Source organism: Panthera onca, chromosome C1 (assembly GCF_046562875.1).
Source record: "Panthera onca isolate mPanOnc1 chromosome C1, mPanOnc1 haplotype 2, whole genome shotgun sequence".
In the NCBI taxonomy this organism is placed as follows: domain Eukaryota; kingdom Metazoa; phylum Chordata; class Mammalia; order Carnivora; family Felidae; genus Panthera; species Panthera onca.
In genome coordinates, this window is record NC_138346.1 from 92,911,870 (window position 1) to 92,936,407 (window position 24,538).

Below are 24,538 nucleotides of genomic sequence, written 5' to 3' on the forward strand. Positions count from 1 at the left end.
TCCTTCTAGAATCTGTTAGATCACATTCCACAAGCCTGAACTCTAGAATTGTCTGCCAAATGTTCCTCAAAAAATTAAAACTAGAACTACCTTATGATCCAGTAATCACACTACTGGGCATTTACCCAAATAATGTGAAAATACTAATTTGAAAGGATCTATGCACCCCTATGTTTATTGCACCATTATTTACAATAGTCAAATTATGGAAGCAGCTCAAGAGCTCATCATTAGATCAATGGGGAGAGAAGAAGTGGCATATATACAAGGGAATAGTATTCAGCCATACAAAAGAACAATATCTTGCTATTTACAACAACATGGATGGATTTACAGAGTATAGTGCTAAGCAAAATAAGCCAGAGAAAGAAAGACCATATGATTTCATTCATATGTGGAATTTAAGCAACAAAGTTAATGAACAAAGGAAAAAAAAAAGACAAATCAAGAAACAGATCCTGAACTATAGACAACAAATGGTTACCAGAGGAGAGGTGGGTGGGAGATGGGTGAAATAGGGGAAAGGGATTAGGAATGCACTGGTCTTGAGCACTGTATAACATACGGAACTGTTGGATCACTATAGTGTACACCTGAAACTAATATAGAACTAGAAGTTAACAATAGTATAATTTAAAGTAAAACAAATATATACAACAGTAAAAAAAAAAAAAAAAAAAAAAAAGAAAAGAAAAAAATTCCCCAGCCAAATGAGTATGAGTTGCCTTCATGACTTGCATGGGTCTCTTCCCTTGGTGTATCCCCCTGGAGGATGGGTTGCACCTCTGCCTGCACAGAAGTACCCCTAGGCCTGAAGTGTGGACATGGATGCTGGTGTGCAGTGGACAGAGCTTGTACAGATAGTGGGAGTGTGGGCTGGAAGAGAATAAGTACAAACCATAGGCTGAAGATGGGCTCTCCTTACAACCCCACATTCCACTCCAAACTTTGAGAATCCCAAATTTAAGCCTAGCCTTCTGGGTTGTTATGAAGGTCTATTTTTTAAGGTAGAAGGATACAACATATGTTACATAGCAGTGTGTTGCACTGATTTATAACTTAATTATCCAAACATGAGATATAGGTGACTGTTTATTTGCTCTCTCCAGACCACAACCATAAAGGGATGAACCTGGCTATTGATGCCCGACTAGGTACAGGGAAGGAAGATAACCATTATACTGACAGAGTCTGTCTAAAGAGGACAGGCATTCTCAGATTCACTTCATATTTGCCAGATATTACTATTTTCACAGAGATATTAGGAATCTAAATTTTAAGGCAAAAATTCCTATTTTTAAAATTTCAACAATTAATCAAAGACCTGGTGGCAAACACTGATCAGTCTAAATAATGAACTCAGCAATCTATAACTTTCTAATGGATCACCAGATTAAATGATCTGGACTTGGAGAAAGTTTGTAATATGGTGTGGTTTCCAAAAACCTTCCCCAAAATCCTCACCAGCAACATAATCAAGAATGATGTTAGTAGTGACAGCTACTACTTATAGAATGCCTAATGCAAAGCCAGGCACTTATTGTTGACCATGTTGTCTTAACAGCATTTATACTTTCAAAGGTTTTCTCATCTATAGGAAAGCTTTTGGCCTCAGCTGTCAGTTTTCACTTTGCCAGTCCCTTTTATAATAATTTGCATCAAGAAATCTATTTATGCTTCTGCATGGTGACTTAACTGTGGCAAGTATAAAGTATGTACATGTAGATTAGAGCAATTTACCTGATCTGTGGAGGGATTAAATCTTGGCACAAATTGTAATTAAGTGAGTTAATCTGGTTCCATATTGATTCCAAGCCTGTAATTCAATAACAGGTTCTGGGCAAGTGAAAGTTGAACCTTTTTGAGCAATATGGGCATCAGGCATGAAACTCTTCTGCTTCTATGCCAATAAAATGTCATCTCTTGATTATGACTTCCTTTATAGCTTTTCCATAACTCCTTCAAATGGTATTCTAGATGGGCTATAAAGTAGTTAATCAGAATAAATTAAAATTTGTACTTAGCACTAAAATGTAAATTAATTGTAGGTTTTCTCCCAAATCTAACCATTTTAAACATCTGGTATATATATTTTAGTGCTTCATTCACTCTAATGGTGATAATTTTAGCAAGTTGTTAAAACTACGTTTCACTTCCTCATCATAGCAGTTCAAGGGATGCAGCTAATGTGTCAGCATCGAAGCATCCCTTACAAACTCATTAGAGAAACAACCAGTCCTCTTTGGTTCACCATAAAGTAAAATAGAGCAGAACATTATCATCTGCCCACTGCCAACCAGACAATGAAACCACTGGCCTTACTGTGAAGAAAGTTTAAAGTTTTCAAGACTCAAGGGCACTGAGTACAGAAAATTAATCTTTTCACTGCCATGTTTTATACTTCTGAATATCAATTTTCACCAGCTGTGATAGTTTCTTTTGTAACATCTGCTAGAGAGTGGAAAAGATGAATAGCAACTGTATTTAAGCATAGTGATACTTTTTTTTTTGATGATTAAGGCCAACAGAATTATGGGAAATTCATGACTTACAAATGATATAAATTATATAAAGATTGAAAATGCTCATAACTTACTTTTAATTAAGTAATAAACCAGAACAGATTTTTTGGTAGTTTTGAATAATGTGCATTTCAAATGACAGGCAATAATTCATGCAAAGAGGATCATATACTGAGTTCAAGATGTTCATATTTCATTTTTACATTCCAAAGCTGTTTCAATTCAGTTTTTCTCTTAGATCTTTGCTATCCCTATTTTGCTTTAAATAGCCAAATTGACCGATTGTTTCCTCACAATCATTCAGTATTTTACTCAATTATCTTTCTTGTTTGGTTTCCTAGATATAGAGGACTTCAATTCTAATACGTAGAGCTTTGGGGGTAAAGGGGACAAGAGAATCCAGATAGGTCTAGGTTCATGTCACCAAATGCTTCATTTTGGTAAATGATTTTCCCTGGACTTTACTGAACTTATCATTTTTTTAGCTTCATATGGACATAACTTTAGTCACTACATGTGCAAAATGTATCTTTTTTTTTTTAAAGTGGAAAATATAGACTAACAATTTAATTTTCAACAAAAATGGTGTATGGATGTACTGCTTATCTGATTTCAAGCTCGCTTATTTATCATATGGACTGAGGCACTGGAAATTTGGTTATGCCAAATAACTTGCAAAATGGAATGATACCCTTGTCCCCACCACCTCCCCCGCTCTCCAAAAAAAGTGTCAAGGAAGGGACAGGCAATTCATATCCTCATAGGGAAAGTATTAAGTCATTTTTCTTAACACACGAGAGACTTTCAGATATTCAATTACAGACATTAATTTTTCCATCTCAATGTAAGGCTTAAAAATGTTACTTAAAACTAATTTTACTCTTATCAAATTCAATGTCAAAAAGAGTAAAATTAAGAGTATACAGTGGACATTTTAGTTCATTCCTCAAAATACAATCTATCCCAGGTGATTCTCTGGTCTAAGAAAGAGTTCCTTCTCAACTGATATACATTAGCATCCGAAAATGTAATCTACAGTCCAACAGCTTTGCCACCATCTGGGAGCTTGTTAAAATCACAGTCCCTATCCCCTGGGAAGACAACCGCCTGCATTTTAGCAAGATATGTCACATGATTCACATGCACATGAAAGCACTGCCCTACCACCAGGGTCTCTTAGGTGGATTTCACGTGTGTATTAGACACTGAACCTAGGGTCTCAGACCATTCACTGTTGCCACAGACAAATTCCAACACATATTCCAGCTTGTCAGATGAATATTACTGTTTTCTATATGTACTGTGAAGTTTAAAAAATTAAAGGTTGGAAAATATTTGATTGAGCTAATCAAGTTCATCCCATGACTCCTTCCAGAGATGGCTTAAGAATGGACATAAAATCCAACTTCAGCCAATGAGGCAGTCTTTTGGGGGAGTGAACGAGGCTCTGGGAAAATTTTGTTGTTCCTAAGATGCCCCCAAAGGACACTCTCTTATTCTTCTGATCATTGCTGTAACAGGAGGCTATACCTGAAACTGCTGATGGCAGTTCCTAACATCCTGAGGATTAAATCAACACAGAAGATGAGAAAGAGAAATTAAGAACGACTATGTTCTTGATAACATTGCTGAGTCACAGAATCAATCAATCCTAGAACATGCATTACCATTGGATTTATTACAGGAGGTAACGGATTTTCGTATTTTTTTAATGCCAATTTAGTTTGAGGTTTCTGTTAGTTGCAAATCATCCTAATATAGAGAAGGAATGGATAATTTTGCTGATTGTGTCCAAATTTCTTCATGCATTTTCAAAGCTAAAGCAGTCCTGATGCTATAAGCATCTAGAGCATTATCATCTATAATTTCAATCTATCCAACCACTCACTTGAGCTTCCAAGAAGGCAAGTTCCCAGTGGAAAGTGAGCAGTAAAGTTTCTATGAGCATTATTGAGGTTTCCTCTGGGCATATCATTTATTCCAAGTGTTTGCTGAATGAATGAGTGATTGCTAACACATTTATAATTACTTAGAATTCAATTTTATTTTTACCTCTTCTCTTTTTGAAAGCTACCAAGTCTCATTAAAAATTACTATTGCCAAGAAGTCCCTGTCAATATCATACACTTAACATAATTTTGCCTGCTACATTTCTATAGCTCTCCTCCCAATGTCGTTAATTATATGGCATGGAAACACTCAATATTTAAATAATGCAAAGTGTAATATATTAACTACCATATCATACCACTCCAAACCATGGGTCCATGCTATATCTTATATTTTTCTCTGTATTCAGGGGTATTTGCACAGCCAGCAGTTATGTCCCCTCATGCCTAAGGAAAAGGGAGTTTCACAGAGTCCATATATTCATTTAAGTCATCTCCCACAAGATGTCACTTCCTCATGGTAAGGCCATTTCCCTTTAGCAGTACAGGGAGATTGTCAGAAGGGAGTGTTTCAGGACAGAGTATCCTTTATTTGTTTTCCTAATAGAATAATGACCATGTAGTACACATCCGTGTCCCTGGTATTTCTCACTGCATTTCCCCATGAATATCCCAGCTTCCTGGCCCTTCAGGTCTGATAAAACTTGGGCATATATTTTCCAAGTCTCCTAGAATTCCCAAAAAGCTTCAGCTTTTGTGGTCACCATGGTTTCTGGCTTAATAACACACCTCTTGTTGAAGAAGCACTTCTTATTTTCTTCCCTAGTGTTGCTTCCTGCACTTAAGAACTATACTTCTTGTTTTTGAATCCTATATCTCAGGCTCTGTTTCTGGGAGAACCTAACCTAAAACACTGTTATCACTTTTCAAGGTGCTTATCTAGAACCAGGCAGTGTATCTGTTTTAGGGGTGGCATGAAGAGGCAGCCAGAAATTAAAAACAACAATAAATGAGGAAATCATACAGTGGGAAAAGGAGAACCAAGGAAGGGTAAATGGGAGGAGCAAGGGTAAATAAATAGGTAAAACGTTTAGAAGGTAAATTTGAGCAAAGATTTAAAAATACAGAAATACTATGCATATGTCAAATGTCTTTTTAAAGGAATAAAATGTAAAATTTTGGATCAACAATGGCTTAAATACAATTGTGTTCTCTTGCTCCAAAACAGAGCAAAGCAACAGCAATTTCACTGTTATTACCATTTGGGTTTATGACACATGGAACCTACTGGCCCCCATTTGACACACAGTACATTGGAGAATTGCTTCAATTCAAACTTTTCTAATATTGCTACTCAAATCAATTTACCTTCAGTTCCAAGGGTAACAAGATTGTTGTCTATTAGTGTGGAAGATAGTTTTGAACAACCCTTCTGCTATTAGAGAATATTCTTTTGAGACAGACTTTGCAATTGGTTCCATACTTTCATGCTTTCAGCACAGGTAATAAGCACAGTGTCCCTTACCTTGCCATCTAAGAGAAAGATTTCTCTTCAGGAAAGATAGCTACACCTCTAATCAGCCTTGGATGGTCTATATTTAAATAGCAGTGGAGCAGGATTGTAAACCAGCATAGAGGGAATTTGGGGAGTAGCTTCCAGGGAAAAGGCAATACAGTAAATCCAAACATCTACCTTCATTAAAGAATGTTTTGGTAACTTGTAAGTTGAGTCAATTTTTGTTAAAAGCACATTAGACAGTCCCTTGATTTAGCTGATAAGCCTGAAAATGTGACTTCTCACTGTCTACAAGAAAGCATTGTATGAGGCCTGATGGGGAAGATGAAACACAGGAGTGGCTCCTTCCTCCTAACTCATAAGCTGTTTCCTTGGCCTGAGTGATTTGCTGACTTGAAAAGGACTCTGAGCTGGGAGACATGTGGTAGGGACAGGATCATTAAATATCTTATAAACTATAGTAGAGTTTGCACGTTACCCCAAAGGTAGCAAGAGACCCATGAAAGGTTTTATTTATGGCCAGATTTGTGATTTAGAATGTTTGCTGGGGTTGCTGTGTGAGGAATTGAGTGGAGGGGAAGAGAGGAGAGATTAGAGACAGAGGAAAGGTAATGGTTATAATGGCTGTTTTAGTAGACAAGTGAGCAGAATTCAGCCACAAGGGAGTGATCCTACACTTGTTCTCTTAAGACTTGGGGGTAGACACCAGTCACTGATATTCTGTCAAAGAGCACATGTGGAGATAAACATTTAATGTATCCATATGACTTCCAGACCCCTTTTGATTAGTATCAGACAGGTCATACTTCAGGTCATTATTTAGAAGTATATACTATTTGCATTTAGGATAATCTGAGATAATTTACAAGTTAAAATGAAAAATCAATTCTCTACTGAAGTTGAATGTATATGCATGTCCTATGACAGAAATTCTACTCTTAGGTATGTACTAAACAGAAATGCACACACATGAGCACCTCAAGACATGTACAGGGATGGTCACAGTAGTGTTATTTCTAATATCCCCAAGTTGAAAACAACCATAATGTCCACCCAACAACAAAAATAGTTAAGACGTGGTATATTCAATAGTATGATATACATAAGGACATAACAGAGCAATGTCAATGAAATATTGGTACAAATCACAAGATGGAAAATGTCATAAACATAATACTGAGGAGGAAAAGGCAGGCCCAAAGAATATATAGTGCAGAATCCATCTACAGAAAGTTTTTTAAATGAAAGTTTTTAAATGAAAATGAAAACCAGGTAGAAGTTACCCTTTTGTAAGAGATACTTACATGTATAAAGGAAATCTCCACTTGTAAGAGTGCCTCATTCTCTGTACCAGGAAAGGGGGGGGGGGGCGGTGAAACTCTGATCAATGGAGAAGACAGCAACTTAAATATGTATAACAACTTTGTGTTTACTGCACTTTTCCTGGTAGCCTGCTATAACTGACTCCCCAGTCCCAATATCTTCTTGGTCTTTAGCTCAAGATGGTATTTAAGGTGATGACTTCTGGCCATTTCAGGGAGTTACTCATTATTTCTAAGGTCACTCCCATGTATACAGGAAGTATATGGTTATTCAACTTTTGTTTTTGTCATATTAATCTGTCCCATATGATTTTAATTCTTCGACTAGCCAGAAGAATCTTGAAAGGTAAAGTAAAAATTTCTCCTCCTCAACAACAGTGTTGGAAATGTGAATGGTAGTTCTACTTGGTGAAAGGAAGGTAGTAAGAAAGCTGGAGCACCAAAGGGCCACCTGAGATGTTGATAATGTAGGATTTCTTGACATTGGTGGTAACTGAATGAAAATGTTCACTATGAAAATTCATAGAGCTCTACCCAGAATGATTTGGCTATCTTTCTGCTGTACTCTTTCATAAAAATGTTTAAAAAAAATAAAGATCCAAAGAATCACAAATTCATAGGAGATTAGTCACAAATATATAAAAAGCTATGTTTCCTTTTACCACTAAAAAAAAAATGCAGTGCTGAACAGGATGTTTAGCAATAAAATAGACTTTCCATATAGGAAACAGTGACAGTAGCTTTTACTATGTATCTAAGCTGAGTTACTACTACCAAAATATTTGACTACAAATGTTCAAGTAGCTAAATGTAAAAAGAGAAACAATCTGCATAACTTAGTTCTAAAAGGCAATATGGTATAGGTAAAAGCAAATGTGAGTTGTTAACAGAAATTATGTGTTAGAGACTAAGGAAAAACAATTCTACCTAACATTTTTCAAGCACATACTGTATGCCCAAAGAAATAGAAAGTTTCTATTTTCATTTTCTATTAACGAATACATATGAGGTAGTTGGCATTATTATACCCATTTGACATTTTATGAAACTGAGACTCAGTAAGGTTAAATAATTTTCTCCTATTCCCACAGCTAGGAGATGACAGGGCAGCGTTTTACCTCATACCTGATAGTCTCTTTAATCTCCTATATACATCAGGGTGGATTTGGGCAAGTCATTACACCTCTGTAAGCCTCAGTCTCCCCTTCTATGAAACAGGAGGGTTCTCCCAGGTCTGCTTTTAGTACCAAACAAATAGTGGTTGTCTTAACTGTTTGGATTAGGAAGGGCAGCCTTGCAGAGAAAGGCAACTGCAGAGAAAATCTTTTCCAGAACTGATCTCAGCAGAAATGGCAGCCTCAGTGGCAAGAATCTCAGTTCTGGCAGCATTCACCCACTTACTTGCCTGACCAAAAGAACTAGCAAAAACAAAACTTTGTTAGCAAATACACATTCTTGAATCCCTTTAACTGTGTAGACTACAGTCTCCAGAGCAGGGTCCTGGGAAACTTTTTAAAACACCCTCCACTCCCATGGTGATTGTTCTATTCTTATGATCAATAAAGGCTATGAAAACAATGAACTCTGGATTTCAGAAGATTTAGATAAACTTCTCAGGGAGACCATTTTTATCTTGACTCTTAAGTCACACAGAAAAAAAAAAAAAAAAAAAAAAGAAAAATCATGATTCAACAAATGCTTTTCTGTAGGGATTTATCACAAGATCCAGTCAGGATCTAGGTAACTTGTGTTCTGGGATATTGGGATATTGGGATAAAGCTTGAAAAATCTAAAGGGTACAAACTTTAACTAGTAGGTAAGCCCTGAAGATCTAATGCATGGTGATTATAATCAATACTCTATTACAAACTTTGAAGTCGTTAAGAGACTAGATCATAATTGTTCCTACCACAAAAAGGAAATGATAACTATGTGACATGAGAGATATGTTAGTTAATGCCTTGATAATCACTGCAATATATAAATGTACCAAATCAGCATATTGTATGTCTTCAACTTATACAATGTTACATGTCAATTATATCTTAAAAAAAAAAAGCTGGAGAATTAGCATGCCATTAAAAAACAGATATTCAGCAAGTTCATAAGTTCAACTTAACATTCTAAAAAGTATGTTTAGGTCTCTTGCTGCAGCAACGCGAGTGGGAGCACCAGTCGCCGGGCTCGAGGCGGAACTCCACGGATCGCTTTAAGAAAATGGCAGACAAGCCAGACATGGGGGAAATCGCCAGCTTCGATAAGGCCAAGCTGAAGAAAACGGAGACGCAGGAGAAGAACACCCTGCCGACCAAAGAGACCATTGAGCAGGAGAAGCGGAGCGAAATTTCCTAAGAGCCTAAAGGATTCCCCAGCCCCGTCATCTTCGAGACACCCTAGTCGTGGAGGAAGAAGAGCCACCTGCAAGATGGACACGAGCGACAAGCTGCACTGTGAACCTGGGCACTCCGTGCCGACGCCACCGGCCTGTGGGTCTCTGAGGGGACCCCCACCAATCGGACTGCCAAATTCTCCGGTTTGCCCTGGGATATTATAGCAAATTATTTGTATGATTAATGAAAATAAAACACACCTCGTGGCAAAAATAAATAAATAAATAAATAAATAAATAAATGAATAAATAAATAAATAAATAAAAAGTATGTTTAATATAACCAAATCTGGTGGTTAAAGTCAAAAGCATATTCCTTCAATGCCTGAAAAAAAATGAAAAACAAAAAAAAAGAGCGAAGTTTCCATTCTGTATTTAAAGCTTAAATGACAGAATGATTCATAAAAACTTAAAAAGTATGTTCTGCCACTATTTTTTAGAAAAATACTTGAGAACTTCTACTTTAAGCACTTGGTTAAGAAAACAGTTTTCTAAAATTGCAAACACAGACCATGTGATTTCCTATTAAAACTGACTTATCCAAAGTAGTATTTCAGGACTTCAGGAGTTAAGGAGCTAAGGAGGTGTGGGAACACAGTGAAAGAGTTACAAAGACAAAATTTGACAAAATTTACCTGCTTCATAATTTAATAGCTGTCTGCAGCCAATCCTGAAATTCCTGCCTAGGGACAGTATAGGGGCTAAGGGCAAACTGCCCTAAGATGGGCCATTTTGGCATGAAGATTACTTCAAGCTGAAAGCAATCAAGACCCTATGGGCTCAAAAGAAATGTTGGCACCACCCTTAACTACAGAAGAATCTCAACTGGAGTTCTTTCCCAAAATAGTGGTTATTCTCAGAGATAAATTTTATCTGAGTGATCCATCCACATGGCAGGGCAAACATCTAATTATCAAACATTTGCTCCTCTTATCACCCCATGAATTGCACTCCTTTCCCCTGAAGTCCCAGACTCCCACCCCATTCTCTTTAGTTCGGGATGACTTGTATACCTCATTTTGCCTGTCTTTGGAATTTCCACATCTGTGTGCATCTCCCATTCATGCACTGTTAAATTTGATTTTCTCATGTTAATCTATCTCATGTCAGTTTCAGTCTTAGTCCAGCTGGAAGGACCCTTGAAGAAGACATGAATTCTTGCTCCCAGGCAACAGCACTGGGGACATTTACCAAGCCAGCCTAATAAAGAACATTCTAGAAGTACCTAAGAGTATCTTGAACAACTGAAAGTGATTTTGAATATTTTCAGAGTAGCAATGCCTAATATTAAAACAGTAAAACACAAGACAAAGTGGACAACAGGTAAAGGAAAATTTCTTTCATGAGTTATTCTGGCAGCTCTCAAAAATGATCAAAAATTCAAAAGATTGTAACAACCTAGGGGGTATTACTTTGGAATGATCAATAATAGTTTATGTGGAGGCATCAATGTGGGGGAGAGAAATCTCTTAAGAAAAAACAATTTTGGGGGGACCCAGGTGGCTCAGTTAGGCATCCACCCCTTGGTTTTGGCTCAGGTCATGATCTCATTGTTCCTGGGTTCGAGCCCTGCTTGGGATTCTCTCTGCCTCTCTGTCTCTGCCCTTCTCTTGCTGTCTCTGTCTCTCTCTCAAAATAAACAAACTTAAAAAATAACGAGAACACCAATTTTTCTTGGAAATGATGACAGGGCAAGAACAGAGAAGAAAAATTGCATCTCCTCTGAGCTCAGCTCAGTGACATATCACAACGTGAGAGCAGTCTGGATTGGCAGACAGGCATAAAGGATAAAAAAATGGAAGAACACTAGCCCTTACGAGCCATTCCATGCTGCCTCTGAGATGGGGTGCCATATACCTGAGTTTTGGAATAATGAGTACTATGTAGGGGAGAGGTGAAATGTCCTAGGAATATCTGCCCTATTAAATCCTCCCAAATAACCCTGAGGAATGAATCACTGTTTCTCTTGATTTATGGCATATGATATTTCCTACTTAAAACAAGATTTCATCAAAGGTGCAAACACCAACACCACACACAAGAATGGTATACCTGAATGTACTTAATTATGAATAAGCTTGGGCTGCCTTTCATATTAATACTCAAGAACAAGACTTCTTACTCCATTACAGTCTGGGTCTCCTGCCAACATAGTAAGTCCCAAGTGAGCAAAACACTGCCAGGAATGATTTGGACTAGCCTAGGATGAGTGGGAGTTGGCCTGGTCAAAAAGAAGCAAGAAGCCAAAACTAGTTAAGCCAAATTAAAGCTCAAGTGTAGCCATATTTTTCTGATAAACAGACATTCAGATAGAATGACAGTTATCCTATTCCCACATCATAACATGCTACTGTTAATTAATGAAGCAGTATTTAAAAGGAGCATAAGCTATTTATCTATAGAAACCTTTTTTTTTTTTTTCATCTTAAAAGGTCTTCTAAGGAAGAAATATTCATGTGAAAATATTTCTATGTTTCTTTGGAAAGAAAACATTCTTCAAAATATTATTACACTGCTGTGAAAAATAAAATGCACTGCAACTCTATTTCCAAATTTAGACCCTCCTCTTTGGTGAGACAACACACCTTTAAAATGGCAATTGTTTCTAGAAAACACATTTATTTTATATCCTCTCATTCAGTTGCAAACATAATGAAAACTCTTTTAAAATTGTATTTAAGTAGATAGCATGTATTTTAAGAAGTATAGGTAATGAATCTCAATGTATGATTTTTTTTTTTTGCCCATACATACTGTGAACACACAGATTTGCAACCTATAAACAAAATATAATTTCCTAGAACACTCTTGCCTTCAGTCATGTGAAGAACTCTTAAGGGGAAATGTAAGTCCAATAGAGCTCTAACTTCCCCATACTTAATCTTCTATTAAGGAGACTTTCAAAAGAAAAAATAACAAAAGTATACAGTATAAGTAATTCACTCAAGACATTACAGACTATAAAAAATTAAAATATATTATGTATTTTATTATGCACAGGAGAGTCAAAGTATCTGCCAGCTGACCTGATAATCCAATAAACCATTTACAAAGTTTCTGCCTTGATAAGAGTTTTGGGTAAACTTTATGCTGGAGCTGCAGGGTCACAAATATACTTAGTAGAAAGCTACTCAAGTAATGCTGTCGCTTTGGCACTTCTAGAGAGAAAGCTCTCATGTTGATAGGTTTCAGTTTACAAGGGAGGCTTTTTATGAGAGATTATAAAAATTGATTCCATTAATAGATTCAGAACAGTTTATGAACTTGTCTACATAACAGCAACCCTTTATTTTTATTTTTTTTTTTTTAATCGTAGAGTTATGTTTCAATAGGGATTCCACATCCAGGAGTTTTCAGAGGAATCTTGAAAAAATTCAGGCAATAATAGTTTGGAGGTTCTTATTTCTTTCTTCTAGAAGGGCTAATATTTTTGAGTATTTGAATGACACATTGTAGCAAAGAGATCAGGGTTCTAACGTTTTTTATAATGGAACTAGCTACCTACTCAACCACGAGATTGTGACCTGAGTCAAAGTGGGACACTTAACTAACTGAGCCACCTAGGCTCCCTGAGAAGCCTTCTTTTAAAATAAAGAATCCGGTAAATATAATTTGACAATACACAGGGTAGTGCACTAGTGGCTGGAATGAGTTACACAGTAGAAAGACTTTGCCCTCAAAAGACCTCCCATTCTAAATGAAGGAGAGGAATGAATAAGCATATGTAGGTATGCTGATATTTACATAGGCATATGTATTATATATACATACACCAAGTTGTATATGTTTATATATATTTATATGTATTTATATTTATATATACATATATACATATATACACATATATGAAGTATATGTTGGGCTCAATCTGACATATACAGAATTTTCCTCTTGCTTAAGTACTAAAGATATGTGCCTCTCTTACCGCTAAAATTTGGTTATTATTTTTAAGCTCTTATGTGAATAGAGGAGGAAGTATAACCTGGTTCTAAAAACAGGAAAATAAATCCAAACATGAAAACCAACTGGAAAGTAGACAAATAACCTAAGGCCAGTAGTAAAAATGAACTTTACCAAAACGCCTTAGTATACCTCTAACTAGATCATACTTCCTCAAATAGTGATCTTTTCTAAAGAAGAGTTGCCATAAATAATAGAAGTTGGAGAATATTTCCTCAACAATGAAAATTCCTGTCAATTTATATTCAGATGAGTTAAGAAAATATGGCTAACTTCAAAAATATTTCTATATATTATATAATGCACATACACACATACACATACACACACAGGGGTGCTATCATATTTAAGAGTAAATATGTAATAAAGTCAGCAAGATCGCTTTCCACAAATCTACTTACAGGTAAAAGTATGCTTGCTTTAGAAAAGGAATTGCTCTGAGGAGAATTTTTTCTCCATTTAGAATTTTTTACAGCAGTATTTCCACTTGCTGTTAACAGACTTGCAAGTGAGAGGGAAGACATATTACATGTCGCCTGGACCAATTAACTTAGGTTAAAATATAGAGTATGGATTAGGGTGAAGTTTTTCAATTCAAGTTGAATTAAGCCACATACATACTAACTATATGAAACTTCTTTATAGCAGCATATATGCCACACTATATTTGATTTCTTGTCATTCAATCCCAGGATTCATTTCTGAGTGTAACAAATGAAGTCTTTGGAATGCTAAAATTCCCTTCTTGAGCTTAAGAGTTAGAAACACCTCTTGCAGACAGGCCCATCTTCACTTAATTTTCGCTTATGGAATTTATCTAAATTATTCTTAAAGTTGGGCTTATTATTTTTAAAAATATACATATTTTTTATTTTGAGAAAGAGAGAGAGAGAGAGAGAGAGAGAGAGAGAGAGAGGAGCCTCAGAGAAAGAGGGAGACAGAGAATCTCAAGCAGGCTCTGTGTTAGTGCAGAGCCTCAGGTGGGGCTTGATCTCACCAGCCATGAGATCAGAACCTGAGCAGGAACCAAGAGTTGGATGCCTAATTGGCTGAGCCACCTAGGCACCTCTGGACTTACTTAGTTGTTTTGTTTTTTTTGTTTTTTTTGTTTTTGTTTTTTTTTTAGCTTGTACTACTTCTTAAAGTTACCAGTCTTATATGTCAATTAAGCATTTTGAACAAGTTTCCCTTAAGTCACAACAGGTTTACAAGTACTTTTATCTTATCTTATTCATACTCTCAAATTTGATAGACACACTTCTACACATTTGCCTTTGCATAGTGGAAATACAGTCTTAAAGTCTGCATTCCAATGAAGTTCCTTTAATCCCCTGATAATTTCTTAGTTTATAAAATTAGCATATTGAAATTAGTGTTTAACACTAGTGTTATGAAGGCTTAGCTTCCATAGATAGTTTTGAGAAATAATAAGAATTGCCATGCATTTTTTACAGCTTTGTAGTTATTTTCCATTCTAAATGCCTGGAAAATCCCCTAGGGAGTGTCACATAGTCCTCATACATAAAATTCACTTGAAAAATCTCCTTGTAATCATAAACCTGTATTATACCTTTCTTTGTACTAAAGTAAGGCTGATCTCCTTATGCCATCTCTGCTCTGATTATTTCCCTCCTGTTTTTATTACTCCTATATCTTAATCTTCCCTTCACCAAACTACTGTTCATGTGGAGTTTTGGGGTTTGTTTTGTTTTCACAACCTCTATGTTGATTTTATGATCTTCTGCTTTGTCTTCCCCAATAGGTTTACAATAGCTTTGAGAGAAGAAACTATGGTCGCTATTTTATGATATAACCTTAAAAACCAAGACTAGAATACTGTCATCTTACAACAGAACTATTTTTGGATGGAATGGTAATTTCACTTTTCAGTGAGTTATGGGTCTTTTAGCAAAACTTAGGGAAAAAATAGCTAAAGATACTGGCCTCAACTTGACAAATGACACCTACTCATATGCATGCTATTCAAATTAATTAAGAATAAACATAGATTTCCCTTCTATTAAACAATCTGTATGAAAAACCTAATCAAAAGGGGGTTCATAGCGCAGAAAATTAATAGAATTAGTAATAGAACCTTGTGTAGCTATTCTGTTAAAATACATGCATGATCACAAAGGATATAACTACCCATATAAGACAACCTTCACCAGTTTAAGAATAAAGAATTTTCAACTATCACCATCTTGTGCTCCTCTTATTCAATTGATTAAAAACGTATGTATCAGTCCTAATCTAATAACCATTATGCATCATGGGAGAAATCTGAGGTCTTTATTATAATTCTTAACTAAATCTTAGACTGTTATATGTGTAAAGCCAACTAACATACTCTAATCAACTTTGCTTAGGATGACAATTTTATTAGATGTCCATATGGAAGGGTATCCTTTGGGGTTCCATTTATGAAAATAGCTTTGACTTTTTGGGAAACAAAGAAATAGCTCAGAAAAGACATGAAAATCTGGAAACTTTGGTAACATTGAGAAGAAAGGAAAATTAGATCAAGAGTTAGGTGAAGGAAAATAGAATTCCATTTTTGGAGTACATGTATGAGACCACTAACTATACTTACTTCCATAAAGTAATTGACATTCTCCCAGATTATTTATATTTAAATACATATATACACACATCACTTTTATAATAACATTAATCAAATTATGCTTCAAAAACATTTAAAAATCAAGAGGATTTAATTTTTGTAAATGTTATTATTTCTAGTAATACCAGGTTGGTCTCTACCTAGGAGTGGGCAAGTCTTCTATTACTAACTGTTATATTACGTCATGTCCTCCTTACCCTTCTCCTGAACTACTTGCAACATGATAATGACTCTGATTTCAACAAGAAATTATCAAGTGGATAATTTTTAGCTCCGTGTTGTTGTTGCTGCTTCAGGCACTTTACCTGATTCTTGAGATCCAATTTGGGACATGGGCGACCTCCATTGTAAGGTTTTTCTTTTAGCCATTTGGACCGAATTCGCACTCCAATCCCACAAGATGAACTGCAAGACCCCCAACTAGACCAGTCACTTAACTTGCAATCAAACGGGCATGGGATGACACATTCTTCTTGAATATAACCTGAAAGAAAAAGATTTAAGGGAGGAAAGTCTGGTCAAGATGTACTGATAAAGTTTACTTTCTTTTTCCAGTATCATAGCTCAGATTGTTCAATAATATCACTGCAATGGTTTCAGTGATTTTCTACTCAAACAGACCATCATTTTAAGAGATAAGTACATATACTTACATCTGCATCCCAAATTTGTGCCATCTAACACTTGATAGCCAATTCTGGGAGGGGAGTAAAGAAAAGTTCACAGTCCTGCTCTCTGTGATGAAGAAATAAGGTGGGTCAGGGCAAATGATGGCACCATATCCTCTCACTGACCCTTGTGTTCTATAATTCCCACAACTCCCCATCTGGGATCAGGGTGCATAAGAGAGTCCATTTTTCTTAGTGTCTTTCATCTGCCAAGCTTTCACTAAGAGAGCTCTTGATTCTCACTTCCTAGTAGTGTGGCTTGGAGGTGGGAGGAGGACAGAGAGTGGACAACACAATAGCAAGAGCAGGATATTATTAAAAGAGGAACTATAGGAACAACGAAAGGTTGAATGATGAGATTAGACTGCAATCAAGAGACATGGGTGGAAGTGCACAGGCAGATGTTCTAGCTTACCTGGCCTTGCTCTTGTCCCCAGTCCTCTTCTTACTACAGTCTTTCTCTGGAGGATCTCATTTTTTAACTATCACCTCTACTGATCACTACCAAACATATATTTACAATTCTAATCTCCCTACTAACTTTATAAGACCTACTGATACACTCTAATTGGATGGCCAATTATCTCCAAATTCAACGTATCTAAAACTGAGGCCAGTTTCCTTGAAAAACATGTTACTTCTCCTGTATTATTCATTTTAACTAAGTGCATCATATCTGATCCCTGTACCCTGGTGTGCATGCCTATATAATTTCATCCCTTTGAGTGTGGGCAGGACCTGTGAATGTAACAGGAAACCACTCCCATGATTAGGCTATGGTATGTGGCAAAAAGGAAGAGAATTCACTGATAACAATACATCAAATTAGTTGTTTTTGAGATGATCAAAAAGGAGATTGAGAGTTTGGCCCAATATGGTGGCATGAGATGACCCTGAATTCACCTCCTCCATGGAAACACCAAATTTACACCTATTTATATAGCAATTCCTCCTGAAGAACTATGGGCTGACTTAACAACTTCTGCACAACAAAACAGACAACATAGAGAATGGCAAGAGAGATGGCAACATGGTAACTAAAGAAACCGCAAACCCAACACTGTTAACTACGATAGTATGGAGGGGCCACAAGTAGGTTTGTCTACCTGGGGCACAGAAAAAAAACCAAACAAGCCATGGTTTAAAAGAGCAACTAAAATAAAAAGGAGCCAGGCTTAGATCTCTGCCAAACAAAGCTGCTGAAATTCTCTCCAGGTTGGAGGGGCTGGAGAGCATCACAGTTTACATTTCCCCTCCATCTTGACAACATAGACAGAAGCAGGGTCCAGGCATCCTAGTCACCCTGCCACCTCAGCAACCCCCTGGGCACCCAGCCCACAATAGCTCCACAAAAAAGGCCACAGTTTAAAAGAGCAACTTGGATGGCTCAGTCCTTTAAGTGTCCGACTTGAGATCAGGTCATGATCTCACAGCTCATGAGTTCAAGCCCCCATCAGGCTCTGTGCTGACAGCTCAGAGCCTGGAGCCTGCTTCCGATTCTGTTTTCCCCTCTCTCTCTGCCCCTCCCCTGATCATGCTCTGTCTCTGTCTCAAAAATAAACATTAAAAGAAGAAAATTTAAAAGTACAACTTGGACATAAAGGTTGCAGGCCTAGAACTCTGCTCAACAGTGGGAGAGCTGCTGGAACTCTTTCTAAGTCATAGGGCCTGTTGAATGCCACAGTTTATGTTCTCCCTCTATCTTGGTAGTGTGGACCAAAAAAAAGGATCCAGGAACCATACCTTGCCTACTGCCTCAGTGAGACCCTTGCCCCTAAACAACACTAGCCCCAGCCAGCTGTCCCACCAAGGAGGCTCCAGGACAGCTCATACCTGGTCAGCATTGGTCAGCACTCACTGCAGCTCTAGCCATCTTACCAAGGAGACACATGCACAAAGCACCCCCAAACACTCCAGGTCTGTACCACTCAGGCTCCAGACAACTTGGCAGGGCAACCCCTTGTGGAGTGCTTGGCAACACCTGGCCCATTCCTGCCTCAGCTCCAGCCACCCTTCCAGGATGCCCTGGTGTGGAGTACCCCGGGACACAAAACCCATGCCCATAAAGGCTGTAGGCACCCTGCCAGGGTGCCCCTTTGTGCAGAGTGCCCTAGGACACCCAAGCTTTCATCCACTTCAGCTTCAGCTATCTTGCCAGGGCAGCCCCAGCACATAGAACCCAGGACCCCTGTATGCAGCAGGCACAGCTCCATCCAGCCAGCCAAAATCATCAGACATACCTCTAGTTTAGGTGAATAGCTCTTCTGCCTAACTGATACAAATAAAAAGTCAAACAAAATGGGGAGATAGAAGAATATGGTCCAAATGAAAAAAACAAAAAGAAACCTCAAAAAATGAAATGACATGGAAATGAACAATATGCCTGATGAAGAGTTCAAAGTAATGGTCATAAAGATGCTCACCAGACTAGAGAAAAGAATGGATGAACCCAGTGAGAACTTCAAGAGAAAGAAAACAAACAAAAAATCAGAGTTGAAGAATACTACAATAACTTAAATGAAAAATACACTAAAGGGCATCAACAGAGAATTAGAGGACACAGAAAAATGATTCAATGATCTGGAAGACCAGGTAATGAAAAGTGACCAATCTGAATAGTAAAAGACACACAAAAAAAGTGAGGATAGGTTAAAGGATCTTTTATACAACATCATGCAAATAAACATTTGCATTATATGGGGTCCCAGAGGATAAATGAGAATAAAAGTTGCAGAAATCTTATTTGAAGAAATAATAGCTGAAAATTTCCCTAATCTGGAGAAGAAGAGACATCCAAGTTGAGGAAGCACAAAAGGCCTCAAATGATGAACCTAAGGAGGGCCACATCACATTACATAATAGTGAAAATGGCAAAGATTAAAGATAAAGAGAATTTTAAAAGCAGCAAGAGAGAAACAACTGTTACGCACAGGGTAATCCTCATAAGGCTATCGGTTGATTTTTTAGCAGGAACTTGGCAGGCCAAAAAAGAGTCGCATGATATATTCAAAGTGTTAAAAGGAAACAGACAAACAAAAGAAAATCTATACTCAAGAACACTATCCAACAAGATCATCATTCAGAATTAAAGGAGAGATAAGAGTTTTCCAAACAAAAATCAAAAAGCAGTAAACTTGCCTTAAAAGAAATGTTAAAGTAACTTATTGGAAACAAAAGGCCATAAAAAAAAAAAGAATGGAGGTTAAAAAAAAAAAGATGTAAATTATGACAACATATACATGAAGTAGGGAGGGGAAAGTAAAAATGTTCTCTTACAATGTGTTCAAACTAAAGTGACCACCAACTTAATATAGATTGCTATATATTTAGGATGTTAAAAATGCTATATATTTAGGATGTCATGGCAACCACAAACCAAAAACCTATAACAGATACACAAAAAATAAAGAGAAAGAAGGCCAAACATAGGACAACAGAAAGTCATCAATCACAGGAAGAAAGGAACACAGTAGTACATAAGCAACCAGAAAATAAGAAAATGGCAATAAGTATATCACTGTCAATAATTACTCCCAATGGAAATGGGCTAAATGCTGTAGTCAAAAGATATAAATTAACAAAATAAATGAAAAGCAAGCTCCATCTATATGCTACCTATAAGAGACTCACTATAGACCTAAAGACACACACAAACTAAAAGTGAGAAAAAAAAGATATTCTATGCAAATTGAAGTGGAAAAAATCTGGCATGGCAAAACTTATATTAAACAAAATAGACTTTAAAGCAAAGACTTTATCAAGAGACAAAGAAGAGCACTGAATAATGATACAGGAATCAATCCAGTAATTAGATAATGGTACAAATCTATGCACCCAACATTGGAGCACCCAAATACATAAAGCAACTATTTGAAGATCTAAAAGTAGATGCTGACAATACAACAACAGTAGGAGACTTTAACACACCACTTACATCAATTCATAGATAATCCAGGTGGAAAAATCAATAAACAGTGGATTTGAATGGCACATTAGACTAGATGGACATAAGATACATACAGAAAATTCCACCCAAAACAACACAATGAATTATTTTCAAAGGCCAATCGAACATTCTTCAGGATAGATCACATGTGAGGTCACAAAGCAGGTTCCAATAAATTTAGGAAGACTGAAATCATACCAAGCATCTTTTCCAACCACAATGGTATGCAACTACAAACCAATTATTAGAAAAACACTGGGGAAAAAAGAACACGAACACATGGAAGCTAAATAACATGCTACTGAACAACCAATGGATCAGTGGAGAAATCACATCAATGGAGGAATTTTAAAAAGTACCTGACACAAATGAAAACACAATGCAATTATCCCCAAACTTTCCAATATAGTAAAAGGTGTTCTAAGAGGGAAATTTGTAGTGATACAGGCCTACCTCAAGAAACAAAAAATCCCCAACAATCTAATCTTATGCCTAAAGGCACTAGAAAAAGAACACAGCAAGCCTAAAATTAGAAGGAAGGAAATAAAAATAAGAACAGAAATAAATTAGAGAAAAAAAAATAGAAAGATAAATTAAACCAGGAGCTAGTTCTTTGAAAAGATAAACAAAATTGATGAAATTTGGCAAGATTAAAAAAAGAGAGAGAGAGAGAGAGAGAGAGAGAGAGAGACAAGACCCCCAAATAAACAGAATCAGAAAAGAGGGAATGCCAACTGACACCACAAATACACAAAGGATTATAAGAGACTACTATGAAAAAATTATAGGCCAACAAATTGGAAAAACTAGAAGAAATGGGTAGATGTCCAGAAGCATACTATCTTTCAAAACTACATTAGAAAGAAATTGAAAATCTGAACAGATTGATTACTAGGAACAAAATTAAATCAGTTTTTAAAAAAAAAAAAAATTCCTAGCAGACCAAAGTCCAAGACCAGATGTATTCACAGGTAAATTCTACCAAACATTTAAACAAGAGTTAATACCTATTCTCCTCAAATTACTACAAAAGAATAGAAGAGGAAGGAAAGATTCCATATGCATTTTGCAAGGCCAGCATCATCTTGATACCAAAAGCAGACAAAGACACTGCAAAAAATATAATAAATACATACATAAACAAACAAAGAAACAAACTATGGGCCAATATCCCAATAAACATAGATGCAAAACTCCTCAACAAAATATTAAGAAACTGAATTCAATAATACATTAAAAGGAACATTTACCACGATCCAGTGGTATTTATTTCAGGGATGTGAGGATGGTTCAAAAGCCACAAATTAATGAATGTGATACACCACATCAACAAAACAAAGGATGAAAATGATAAGGTCATCTCAATATATACAGAATAAGACCTGGACCAAGTTCAACATCCATTCATGATAAAAACTCTCAACAAAATGATTTTAGAGGGAACATACCTCAACACATTAAGGTCATATATGACAAAGCCATCATTAACATCATACTCAATGGTGGAAGACAGAACATTTCTGTAATGTCAGGAACAGAGACCAGGATGTCCTTCTTGCCACCTTTATTTAACATGGTACTAGAAATGCTAGTCACAGCAGTTGGACAAAAATAATAGACATCTAAACTGGTGAGAAAACACAAAACCATCACTAATGGCAGATGACATGATATTATGCAAATAAAATCCTAAAGAAGGGAAAAAAACCTATTAGAATACATGAATCCAGTGTAGTCACAGAATACAAAATATACAGAAATCTGCTGCTTCTATACACGAAAAGCAAAGTAGCAGAAAGAGAAATTAGCAATCCTATTTACAACTGCACCAAAATGAATAAAATACCTAGGAATAAACTGAACCAAGGAGGTGAAATACTTACCCTCTGAAAGCTATAAAATGCTGATGAATGAAACTGAAGAAGCCACAGACAAATTGAAAGATACCCCCATGCTCATGGATTGGAAGAACCAATATTGTTAAAATGTTTATACTACCTCAAGCAATGGACAGATTTAATGCAATCCCTATCAAAACACCAATAGCATTTTTCACAATATCTAATACTAAAATTTGTATGGGACCACAAATGACTAGCCACATTGCCAAAAGCACTCTTAAGAAGAAAGAAAAAAGCTGTAGGTGTAACAGTCCCAGATTTCAAGATTTACTACAAAGTTCTAATAATCAAAACAGTATGGTACCAGCACAAAAAGAGACACCTATCTTAATAGGATCTATCAATAAAATAGAATAGGAGGCACAAAAATAAAGCAATGCTTATATGGTCGATTATTCTATGACAAAGAAGGCAAAAATATACAATGGGGCAAAGATGGCTTTTCAACAAATGGTTATGGGAAACTGGAAAACTATATGCAAAAGAATGAAACGGGACCACTTTCTTATACCACATACAAAAAGAAACAAAATGGTTTGAGGACCTAATGTGAGACCAGAAACCATAAAATTCCTAAAAGAAAACATAGGCAGTAATTTCTGAGACACTGACCTCACCTACATTTTTCTAGCCATGTCTCCTTAGTCAAGGGAAACCAAAGCAAAAATAAACTTTTGGGACTATAACAAATTAAAAAAAAAAAACAAAAAAAAAAAAACAAAAAAACACACCAAACTTTTGCACAGCAAAGGAACCAACAAAGCAAAAAGGCAACCTACTGATTGTGAGAAGATATTTGCAAATAATATGACTATAAGGGGTTAATATCCAAAACATATGAAGACCTTCTACAACACAAGAAAAAATAATCCAATCAAAACATGAGCAAAAGACTTGAATAGACATTTTTCCAAAGAAGACATACAGATGGCCAACACACATAAAAAATGCTCAACATCATTCATCATCAGAGAAATGCAAATGAAAACCACAATGAGTTATCAAATCACACCTGTAAGAATGGCTAGTATCAAAAGGACAAGTAATAACAAGTGTTGTCAAGGATGTGGAGAAAAAGTACCCTCATGCATCACTGGTGGGAATATAAATTGATGATGCCACTGCAGAAAACAGTATGGGGTTTCCTCAAAAAATTAAAAATTGAAATACCATATCATCCAGTAATCCCACTACTGGGTATTTACCCAAGGAAAACAAAAACACTAATTGGAAAAGACATATGCACCCCTGTTTATAACTGCATTATTTCAAATAGCTGAAATACAGAAGCAACCCATGTGCCTGCCCATTGATTGATGAATAAAGAAGTGGTGTATGTATAATGGGATACTGCTCACCAATATCTAAAAAAAAGAATGAGATCTTTCCATCTATGATAATATAGATAGATCTAGAAGGTATTGTTCTAAATCAAGTAAGTCAGGCAAAGACAAATACCATAGGATTTCACTTGTATGTGGAATCTAAAAACCAAACACATAAAATGAGCAGAAATAGACCCATAAACACAGAGAACAAACCAATGGTTACCATAGGGGAGGGTGATGAAAGGATGGACAAAATGAATGAAAGGGGTGGGAGGTATGGGCTTCTAGTTATGGGATGTGTAAGTCATGGGGAAGAACATTACAGAATAGGGAATTCAGTAAATAGTATTTTAATAGCATTGTATGGTGATACATGGTACCTACACTTGTGAAGGTAATGTGAGATACAGAGTTGTTGAACCAGTGTTGTGTACATGAACATAATGTAACCTTGTATATTAACTTTATTTCAAT

General features: G+C 36.3%; 2 protein-coding genes across 2 annotated transcripts in view; one reads left to right on the plus strand and one right to left on the minus strand.

Annotated features, from left to right (window-relative positions):
- THSD7B (thrombospondin type 1 domain containing 7B) overlaps positions 1-24,538 on the minus strand; it is an 860,293-nt gene that overhangs the window by 175,712 nt on the left and 660,043 nt on the right. Inside the window, exon 15 of the mRNA XM_060626021.3 lies at positions 16,527-16,705. Coding sequence (XP_060482004.3) covers positions 16,527-16,705 — 179 coding nt within the window. The remainder of the gene's footprint in view (positions 1-16,526; positions 16,706-24,538) is intronic.
- Positions 9,391-9,603, plus strand: LOC132673394 (thymosin beta-10). Its single transcript, XM_060626022.2, has one exon. It carries the CDS (start codon positions 9,467-9,469, stop codon positions 9,599-9,601), a length of 135 nt encoding a protein of 44 aa, XP_060482005.1. The 5' UTR covers positions 9,391-9,466; the 3' UTR covers positions 9,602-9,603.

Bases quoted from the DNA above. Each gene is read 5' to 3' on its own strand.
- LOC132673394 (XM_060626022.2), top strand. From the start codon at position 9,467: ATGGCAGACAAGCCAGACATGGGGGAAATCGCCAGCTTCGATAAGGCC.